The 11,630-nt window shown below is 37.4% G+C and overlaps 1 gene segment (V, D, J or C); it reads right to left on the reverse strand.

Annotated features, from left to right (window-relative positions):
• Nucleotides 1-1,094: 1,094 nt before the first annotated feature.
• Nucleotides 1,095-1,715, reverse strand: LOC134471424 (Ig kappa chain V-IV region S107B-like). The segment is given in 2 exon segments: nt 1,095-1,468; nt 1,633-1,715. Coding segments are annotated over 2 exon segments (423 nt in total).
• Nucleotides 1,716-11,630: the final 9,915 nt, after the last annotated feature.

Below are 11,630 nucleotides of genomic sequence, written 5' to 3' on the forward strand. Positions count from 1 at the left end.
TGTCAATAAATGGAATATACACACCACTGAAATGAGGACATTGTACACATGTTATATCTCTATCTCTGAATGGATTTGCCTGCAGAGAATGTGCTTTATTGTGTGTGCCAATCCAGTGCATCATTTCAATATCCCACATGTGCAATGTTCTCTTTATCACTTTCTGAATCATTATACACTTTCCTATAATCTCTTCCATCTCAATAGGGGCTGAGCAATGGCACGCAACACCAAGAAGAGTGAAAAGTTTAAAATAACACAGTATAGAGAGTAGCATTTATTCCAGAATGAGCTGCTGCACAGTCCTAATTTATTAGAAATGTTGCTAACACTGTTTTTATTGCTAAGCAATCTGTCATTCTCTGTATAAGAATTCTCTGTCCCTCTATTTTCACTAAAGTCAGCTAAGGTAGAACATTTTTACCTTTGATATGGAGAGTAGTCTTCATCGCGGAGCTCATGAGTTTCCACCTCTATTCTTGTTGACTTCTGGATGACTCAGAGATCCAGAGTTACTGTCACTGAGGATGAAGGTGTCAGCCAATTGACATGTCTATTCTGGGTGTCATCTGCTGAAGAAAAGGGGTAGAAAATACAATAGGAACCACAAATGAGAGAAAATTTCACAATTTGGATCCTTTACACATTTTCACATTTGTTACGCCCACATTACTACACTGTGATACAATGAAAATATAATAAAATATTTTTGCCATTCTCAATGTAAGGACTGATGGTGACATAAACTTTGCACTTCTTCACATTGGGGTCATCGCCACTGTCTCTGCAGATTCACTCATTTCTGGGACAGGCCTGTTAGTTTTCCATCATTACTCCTCATGAAATAGAGAAGATCTTGGGTGCAGGGTTTCCCCAAGCCCTGGGTATTTGTTCCACAGTTCAATATCTTAGCCTGAGGAAAAGAGTCCCATTCAGGAAATCTGTGTCATAGCCTCCAAGGCTTCTCTGGAGAAACGGGTACACAAAGAGCCTCCTTGTTCACCTCATCGCATCTTTCACATCCCTATGTATTGCTTCAATTTGTAGGAAGCCATACACCCTTGGCCCCAGCAGAAGACAATCATGAGTTTCTGTCATAGACCCTGAGCAAGAATCAACTGGGCCCTGAGGAGCAATGGGGTTTTTGTTGTGGTCTGCATCACTGTGGGTGGATAACTGCTATACTGCTGACAGTAATAGGTTGCAACATCTTCAGCCTCCACGTTGCTGATTGTGAGAGAGAAAGAAGTCCCTGACCCACTCCCACTGAAGCGAGCTGGGACTCCCGAGGCCAGCTCTGATTTTTCATAAATTAGGAGCTTGGGAGAGGCTCCTGCCTTTTGTTGGTACCAGTGCAAATAGTTAATGCTTACACTGGACCTGACTATGCAGGTGATGGTGACCTTCTCCCCTGGAGAAGCAGCCAGGGATGCTGGAGTCTGGGTGAGCACAATTTGTCCATTGGACACTATGGTCATGGAGGAGAGATGAAAAGAGATGATAGGAGTTAGTACATGCAGAGCCAAAGGGATGTCACATCAAATAGCACACAGGAACAGCAACCACAAACTTGCTTTAATCTCAATTTCTACTCAAAAAGGAGGCTCAGTTTTGAGTTTCCTTTTTTCTTACCTGTGACACAGAGCAGTAGAAAGGGGAGAATTTGAGCCTGAAAATCCATTGTGTTTTTTGAGCTCGGCCTCGCTAAACAGGCATCAGGCTTTAAATAGAACTCTGAACATTTTGTGGCTTCTCAGCAAGAGATATGCAAATCAGCAGGGTGCAGGTGTTCCCTGGCTCACCCATGTGATACTTCAACTTTGTCATAAAAATTAGAATTTCTAACGGGACAGGGATATGTTCATACTTTTTTCTGAACTGATGTACATTTGTGGCAAGAAAATTACCTCAGTAATTCTTTGATGATGTTACTTTGACCAGACTAGCCAAGAGAGTCCTGCTGGACAGTATAGAAAATATTTTCTCAAAATAAATAGCTCTCAAGATGCCCAAGTGGATGCAAGGAAAAGGGCAGTTTAAGATCATATCCTTGTTTTTACTGCTACCCAGATAAATAGTTCTTCTGGTTGCAGCTTAATAAAGGACCCTTGGACTTGGAGATGATAGTGGCCTTGTCTTTGCAGACATAGCCAGCAATCCAGGAGACTGCCTCTTCAAGGTGTCTCCACAGCTACTTGTAATTAGAAATTCATGTCACATTATTAATGTATCAAGAAAAAAATATTGTGTTTGTTTATTGAAAAATCAGGTCTAAAATTTTTTTCCATCCACATGATAATATCATTGTTGACTTTTAAATAATATCTTTCTAAACCTCGTACCCAAGACTCAGAGTACCAGGAAGAGTAGGAATAGGGACAGTGACTCCATCCTGCCTTGGTTCAGCTGTCTGAGCCACTCTGCACTATAGTCGCCTGATAAACTCTATGGGCAGAGCTGTCAGTGGGCAGCCTTTATCTCAGAATCCTATGTAAAGCATCAAGAAGATAAAAGTGATAGAAACAGCACCAGGATGAACCATGGCATTAAATAACTGAAACAGAAATCAAAAATGCCTTTAATCCACGAAATGTGATTATGTGTCCACACGTGTCAAGGCATAACTTTCAAATTATAATTCTGAACCAAATTTCCAAATCTCTTACAAAACTGCTGCTGCCAACTTGAAAACAAAATGTATATTTGTTAACCTTTTTTTCATGTCAGCTCATGATTTCAAAGTTTTATTGAAGCATTCTAATTACACCAGCATATAGAATGTATTTATGGCACTGGATGGAATTAAGACAGTAGGCAACTCATACCTCTATCTCAGGCTTTTTTCAATTTTAAATACTTGTTGGATATTCCTCCTAGATATATATCTCCTAGACATCCCAACCAGCTCTCTGGGTTTTCCTTTATGATGAAACATACTCAGAAAATATGATCACTTCCTTAGCAATCACCGTGTCCCTAGTCCTCACTTTCTCAATGTACATTTTCTCAATGAACCTCTCAAGTTCACTGAAATTTTTTGGTGCCAACAGATCTAATACACTGCAGCTCCTCCTGTGGGTTACAGATGAAGTAATTGGAGCCCCCAACTCCTGGTAGGCTATTCTTCATTAAACTGGAATGAAACATTAAATATTTGTTAAACCATGAAATAACAGTGTGATTAATTTCTATGTAACAGTACAAAATTAAGAGCATCCTTGCCCTGAGTCACATAGCAGAACAAATTTGGACCACACTGAACAAAATCTCTGCCAATTTAGAACATCCATTTTCAGGCAAGGAGTGTATAAAAAAAATGAAGAAATCATATTTCTGCAGCTCCTCCTACTCTGTTCCCTTTGACCTTTTTTTTCCCTGGGGCGCCACCATTACCCAGAGCAAGTAGGGGAATGGGGTCCAGGTCCATTCAGTGTCCCCTCCTTCCTCAACATGGACTGATCCAGAGGACAGGCAATAATTTCATGTAATTGAACATTTTTGTTTCCCCAGAAATAATTCCAATATACATTCATTAACGTTCAGTGTCTCAAATCATATTTTGATTAAATACATCACTGTATCAATCTACCATCTCACTACACCTAGAAATCACCAAAAATATAAATTCAATGTCCAGCTGATGTCTTACATGAAAACAAACTGGAACCACTAGTGGCAAAGAACCATTCATTATTCTTAGGTTTCTTATTCATTTTCTATGTTTTAATTCTTTGTGGGGAACTGTAGGAACTTACAAAGACACGTTTATCATGTTGAAAAAAGACTTTCATTTCGGGCTAAGCAGCACTTACCCCAATGGGTTGAACACATTCCCCGTTTTTTTTTTTTTTTTTTTTTTTTACCTGTTTACCTAGGAGGAGAGCAGCAGGAGGTGCTGTAGCTGAGCCAGGGCTCCATGGCCATGCTGTGTCCTGAGTGGGGCTGACTCCTTTGTGGAGTGTGAGCAACCTGTTAAATTTTCCTGAAACTGTTCCCTGGACACAGTTTAATTCCCAGATGCCCATCAGCACTGGGAACAAGGTGGTGTTTTTAGCTCTTCCTCTTCCATTACATTCTTTCCTCACCCCTCTTTCATCTTGAGAGGGGCTTACCAGTATTACTCAGTACCAGGAACTGAAAAATTGTTCAAGCACCCAGCACAGAAATATTAGTGACACCAGGTTGACTTCCTCCGCTTTAATTCTTAGGGCTTGTAATGTGAAATTGAAGAAAGCAAGACATTCGAATAGCCAGTGCTGATTTAATAGCATTTTTCTCTGAAGTCCTACTATGCTTTTGCTCTTTTGTTTCCTTTGTTTCTATAATATTATTTTGGATATTATTATGTGTGATAGTATAAACAAATTTTCTATGGAAAATGAGATAATATAGTAGCCATTGTTCATTCTCTGTTATTTGGTTCTGAAAGCCCTTTAATGCTTTCATTCTCTTCAGTGGTTTTATAATGTTTTGTTATATTTGATAATATCATATATGAAGTTATGCTCAACTGTTTCAAAGCAAGAGACATTGTGGTAGTTGCTGTTAATTATGGGTTGGCCTGTGGTAAAATGCTGTGTTGCTTGTATTATTCTGATTCGATCTGCTTTGTTATGTTCTCTTTTATCTTAATCTCTTTAAAATAAAAAAAATGAAAAAAAAAATAAATCCTGCATTATATTCACTCTAGGCAACCTAAAACCCTGAACACATGCACAGAGGAAGGCTAGGAAATATACAGGACAAGTGTGAGTACCAGGACATGAAACTTTCCCAGTGAGTGTTCAGATTTATATTTTTCTCTGATATTATATGTCACATCTCCTATTGATTCATTTTATGTTCTTATAACTAAAAACTGCAATGATTCTTTTAATTTTAATGTGCAGAAAAGAATTAAAAAATTAAAAATAATATAGGGTTTCATAAGATAATACAAAATTAACAATGGCAATTATATTGCGTAGTGTAATCTTTAAAAATGTTGTTCAGATTTGCCAGATAGAAATGCATAATCAAGCAGTATAAGCACTATTCCATTCCATGAAATAATAAAATTAGTAGTATTACAAATAGCTTTACAACTATATATATATATATTTTTTTCTTCCTTCTTTTCTCCTTTCTCCATCCATGTTATTTTGTAGGCATTTTTTTTCCTTTTCATAATATTTACTCTTTCCATTTTTTATAATATGGAGACACTGCAATGTTTTCACATGAATGTCTGGTTTATTTCACTTATGATTATGTTCTCTATTTGCATCCATTTAGCTATACAAACCTTGAGTTTGTCTTTCTTGAGAGCTGAGAAGTTATTCCATTGCATTAAAATACTATGTCAATTTATCCATTAATGATTGATGGACTTGTATTGTTTCAAGATTTAGCCATCACAATTAGTGCTGCTAAAACATGGGAGAACATGTATCTCTGTGGTATGATGTTTTTAAATCTTCTGGGAAAATATCTAGAACGGGAATACTTGGGTCAACTGTAGCCCCTCATTCTAGCTTTTGAGAAATTTCCACAGTAATTTCCACAGTGATTTCACTAGTAGATACACCTACCAAGAATGAAGAAGTGTTCCTTTTTTTCCACAGCCCTGCCAATCTTAGTTATTGGTTCATTTCTTAAGGGTAACCATTGTTTCAGTGGGGAGTCAGAATCTCAGTGTCTGTCAGGGTTTACATCTCCTGAATGACCAGTGACGCTGAACAGTTGGCATGTATTTATTTGCTCTTTATATTTCTTCATTTGAGATAAGATGCTCAGTTATGGATTGGATCTTTAAATTTCAGGGACTGAATTTTTTATTACTGTATATGTTTTTTAATAACAGAATTTTATTTCTTACAGCTCTGGAGATGAAAATCCAGTACATGGTTTCAGCATATGTTTAGCAAATGATGAAGGATTTGTGTTTCACCATAACACAGAGAAGGTATAACGTGGGGGAGGCACAGGTAGCTCGGTTCTCTCTTTCCTTTCAAATTTCAGCATGTGGACCTCATCCTTATTACCTCGTCTAACCCAGATCACCTCCAGAAGTCTGAATCATCATTGCCCGTTACTCAAGGAAATATGCTTCCAACATATAAATTTGAGAGAACGCATCCAAATCATTGCATTTTTCTTTTTCTTTTTTTAAAATTTTATTTAAGGAGAAAAAGAAAAAAAGCAGAAAAAGGGTACAAGTTATACAGAATTTCAGAAAAAAATAAACAGTAGGAAATCACTAGTTAATGGATTACATATTGTCATCTTAGAAATATTTGTTCAAGTTACAAAATTAAGGCTTATATAGTGGACATTCAAACAGTAAGACCAAACAGTTCTGTTCAATGATCCAACAAAACTCAGTAATATCATTGTCTATCTTATACACTTAAATATACATGCAGTTATATCATTTAGAGCACTTTCTTTTCCTCTCTTTTGTACAATGACTATTACACATTTTGGGTTTTACTGCTCCCACAGTTCTTATTACTTTTTTTGGAAGAGAGTAAAACCAAATGTGACATAACAGAAAGAGTCGGTCAAATCAAAAGGGTGGACATAATAGATAATGTAAAAACAATAATACAAGGTGATCAACAATGGTTACCATAACGCCTCCTGCTATCTCTAATAGAACTGCCCATATCATCAGTTGTAATAAAACTGAACAAAACAGTAAAGAACGAAACCAACAAAACCAAAACATTGGAGACATTACAGGTCTTCAAAAGTAGATAATAGTCAACCAGAATGGGCGTCATAATGAATCCCACTATCTTCACAGCTGTTGCCTATACCTTCAAACCTGGTACTATCAAGCAAAACAGAATAGAGGAACATCAGTCAAAACAAAATGGTGAAAGCAATACAGGGCTTCAAATCCACTTAATAGTAAATCAAAGTGGGTTACTATAATATATCCTGCTTATTTTTTTATTTACTTTTCCCTTAATTAAAAGGATAAAAATAAAAAAGTAAATAATAAAGTGGAGATTGAGATAAAAGAGGGAATAACAACAAAACAGCGCAGAAAAAAACATAACCATTTAAGCAAAATAGTGTTTTACCACAAGATAACCCTGACATAAAAGTAGTTACCATATTGTCTCTTTCCTTGAAATCTTTGAGTGTAACTTCATATACTGTAGCATCAAATATATCAAAACAATGTAAAACCATTCAAGAGAATGACAGTATTACAGGATATTTAGAATCAACTAACAGAAAATGAACAATGGTTTCTGTATAATCTCCTTGTCTATAAAAGTTTTTGTTTATACTATCACATATAATAAAATCCAATAAGATACAACCTGTTAAGACCTATGGAGACAGAAGAACAAAAGCTTGATGGGACTTCAAAACAAGATGATACTAAATCAGCATTACCTATTATGACATCGTTTTCTCCAAAATAGCTGTTCCTATCATCCAGTCTTCTCTGCCTTATTTCTGTTGAGCTCTTTTTCTGTCATTAGTTGTCAGTTTGTCTTCTTCATTTTGTTTTCTGCTCCATTCATTGTGGCCTCTCTGCCACTATTTCTGGATTCTTCGTATTTTTCTTTTTTAGAATATCCTGAAGTATTCTCTGTAGAGTTGAATTGGTGGTTGCATATTCCCCTAGTTCCTCTTTATCCTGGAAGCACCTTGTTTTTCCATCGATTTCCAGGGACAGTTGTGCAGGATATATCAATCTTGGCTGGAGGTTATTACCTTTCAAAGCTTGAATTATTTCCCCCTGCACTCTTTGTGATTTGATGGTTTGTGCTGAGAAGTCTGCTGTAATTCTGATGGGTGTTCCCTTGTAAGTGATTTGTTTCTTGTCTCTGACGGCTTTTAATATTCTGTTCTTATATTGGATTTCTGGTATTTTGATTATTATATGCCTGGGTGTTGCTCTGTTTGGGTTGTAGGTGGCTGAGGTCCTGAATGCTTCATACATCTGAGTATCTTTAACTTTTGTTAAATTAGGAAAATTCTCCTGGATTATTTCTGCGAGTAGCTCTTGTAGTTCATTTGTTTGTGTCCCTACTTCTTCTTTTATGTTCTTAATTCTTAAGTTATAGATCCTCTTATCATCTTCTAGTCTTTGTATTATTGCTGTTTGTTTCTTTGTTTTTTAAAGAAGTTTTTCATTTCATGCTCCCATATTACAAATCTGTCCTCCAGTTCAGATAATCTATCCTTAGTTTCTTTCAAGCTTTTATGCCAGTTTTTGATAGAGTTTTTAGTTTCCTGGTAATCTCTTTGAACCTGCTTCACGTATTCTATGCTTTCTCTATTTTCTCTATCAAACAATTCTCCCCTCTTTTTCTGTTCTTCCATTCCACCATCTGTTTTTTCTTGGGTGGTGCTTAGCATTTCTCTAACTATTCTGCTTATTTCTAGCTTCAGGTCATTAATAACTTCATTCCTGAACTCATCTATGAGGCTCTGGAGATAGCGCTTTTTGTCTATTGGTGCGGTGTCCGCTATTGCCTGCTTCTCAGGATTGGGGGCCGAGGACCCTTTCTTGTTGCTCCCTCTTCCCATATTCTTTGTTCCTTATATATGCAAGCATATATAGGAGGCCCAGCTTCCTTCCCTGTTGGCCTCAGTCTGATTGAATTGCACTGGCTAGGTGTTCCCACCCACCACAGTGCACCAGGAAGTGACGGACCAGGCAGCCTATGTGGGGCCCGCCCCTCCAGGTCACCTTCAGGTGCTGGGACCTGGGCTGTGCTAGTCTACTGAGTCTCAGCCAGCAGCGTTATGTAGGCTAGACACTGCTCACCAGTCCCGCTTGAGAGAGGGATATATGACTGAAGTTACTGCAGCGCCCTGTTCCCGCAAGTCTGCCTGGTCCCAGAATGTCCTCTGTTGGAGCCTCCTAGACCGTGGAAGAGTCCCAGTTTCTCTCACTCACAGCAGGTCAATGCACAGCTCCCCGCCCGTCCTGCTCTCAACTCCGTTCACCAATTCCCATTCTCAGAGCTTTCGTGCGTCTCTCTCCCTGCCGAGCCGATTCAGACGCAGCCGCGGTGGCAGGAAACCCAAATCGTGGTTTCCAATGGCACAGGCTCCAGCTTCCATGCTGAGGCTTTATCTGTTCCTATTATAGCACCAGGACTGCATTCCCAGTTGGTTTCTCTCAGCCCAGTTCGTTCTTGGGTCAGCAGGGCATATCTCCTCTCTTGTTTAGGGTTCCTCACTCTGCACCATTCCTGGATTCTAAGCTGGGTCTTTCAGAGAGCCTCTGTAGCTGCTGCTATCTGTCCGCCATGTTCTCCTGGAAGTCCTTATTGCATTTTTCTAACCGCTTGTCAACCCTTTCTTGCTTTTTTCCCCTGTGATCTTCTCTCCTCCTATATCCACTGGCAACACCACTGTGTCTCACTTAACTTCAAATCTTTTTAGTTCCCATTGATTCGTGTACTTTAAAGTGGTGCTATGCCCTGGTCAGGTTCACTGTTAGCAATTAACTTGCTTCTCACCTTCCTTCTTATACATAATAGCTTCGAAGAGTTTAGATAGACAATGATTTGTCCTCTATTTTCAAAAGGCTTCTCTAATCTGCTTTTTCTCAGAACTTATTTTGTTGTTGACAACCCACTCATTGGCCAGTTGTCTACTTGTTACTATTTCATCATTTCTTTGATTCACTTGAATGTTATGCCTGTGATGAAAAGGGTAATAATGAAGGAGATGCTGAGATTTTTGTTGACTGGAAAAATAACTGTGGCTCTCACTGCCAGACTTAGCATTATTAAGACATTAAATGAGACAGAGAACTGGTCTTCCTAGCTATCTGTACACAATGTCTACTTCTCTAGAGTTGAGGCTGATATGTCTAAGCTATGCTGTTCAATCTAGAGATGTGGGAATCAGTTCAGATCTATTTTTTCCTTTATTATTGCATGGACAAGTATTTTTCCCAAGATTTTTGATCTGTAAAACCACATGCTTTTCTTACAATTCTTCTCTTTCTATCTCTTATATCAATTGTACAGCATACACATTCATTCTGTAGTATTAAACATTAAAATTGGTCTGTGTGAATACAGTGATTATGCTCAAAATAAATGGAGAAAATTGGTCTTGAACAGAACCAAAACAATATGTATGCATTTAATGGCATCAAAAATGAAATAAGCACACTGCAGCATACTTAATGGGAACACTCTAAGAATTTATGGAATGTATAAAAATAAACTAAAACTAAAACTTGGTAATATTGTTAATAATAGATAGTCAAAGCACCAAAGGCAAAATGTGAAGAAACTTATTAGGAAAAGTTTTCTCTAATTTCGTCTTCATGTTCACATGTTTACCTCTCATTTGAGAACAGAGGAAGCCCCAAGTAGAGGAGGAGAACAATGAATGCTGACAATGAAGAATGAAGAGGACCCTTTTGGGTTGTGGCTAGCACAGTGGCAAAGATGGACCATGTGGGCTGGGTAGTAGGCAATGGGTCCTTATTTTATTGCTCTCTTTCGTGTTTGCTTGTCTTGTGTGAGATATGCAATAGATATTAACACTATGATTGAAAAGTCATTTTTATGCATTAACTAGTGAAAGAATATTGTTGTTGGCAGTGCTAGAGGAAATCTCAAACATTTTTCAATGTTTTTAGATATTTTTACAGAGCATAATGATCTCATTCTTAATGGAGAGATGGTCTATGTACATAGCTGCTCTCAATTATACTTCCACCCTTTTTTTCCAAGCATTTAGTCTTTCCTCCCACTTCCCCCATCTCTTAGTAACTTGCCCTATTTCTTCTCTTATCTATCATTTCTTTGGTGCTTTTTCAATTACACCTTAGTTCAGAGAAATACCAAAGCTGTCTTTTAATGCTTCTGCTACAACACAAGAAGAGTTTAACTGCAAAATGAATGTTTTTGTCACATGGACTTCTTAAAAATTAATTAGACAATTTAGAGTTTGTCAGATAGGATAAAATCTTTATTCAAAATCATGCCATGTTGTGATTACAAACATATAGTGATTATTTAATTTAAATTCCTGCTAATTCTCCTCATATACTTTCAAAACACCTACCATACCATTCTTGCTAATTTCTTAACCAGTTTTGAATTTTCCTTTGTGATTGTGTCTGGTTATATAGTCATGGCTGAGTTGAAGTGCTGAATAACATGTTTACATTTCATGGTCATTTTGATTGTGAGGGAGATTCAGAAACAACAGGATCTTTGAAGCAGTGTGTAATGTGACTGCCAATAAACCCAAATGTTTTAATGTTCTGACATTTTGGGTGCATTAAGCACCAATATCAAATGTAATTTTATTACACCTCCTAAAAAGAGTTATGAAAAACAACTTTTATATTTTCTTCATGAGTGGCAAGAATGCTAGGTAAGTGGATTCACAGTAGGAAGTGTCTTTGGCAATGTGTAATAAGTTACTGGGAATAAAGAAAAGTATAAACTAGTTTTCTACATAACAATAGGTGGAGGGATGTTTGACAGATTCATTTCAAATAAGCCACTGAAGAGAAAAAAAGCAGCAGTTAAATAGGTAACTTACAAGAGAAAACAGAAAGAATCTATAGAGAGTGTGTGTGACCGAGAAAAATAGCAAGATAGGCCACGAGCTGAAAATGAAAAATATTAGAATGGGAGACCAAG

Source organism: Cavia porcellus, unplaced genomic scaffold (genome assembly GCF_034190915.1).
Source record: "Cavia porcellus strain 051 isolate PalLab524CR breed Dunkin Hartley unplaced genomic scaffold, mCavPor4.1 scaffold_18, whole genome shotgun sequence".
Classification (NCBI taxonomy): domain Eukaryota; kingdom Metazoa; phylum Chordata; class Mammalia; order Rodentia; family Caviidae; genus Cavia; species Cavia porcellus.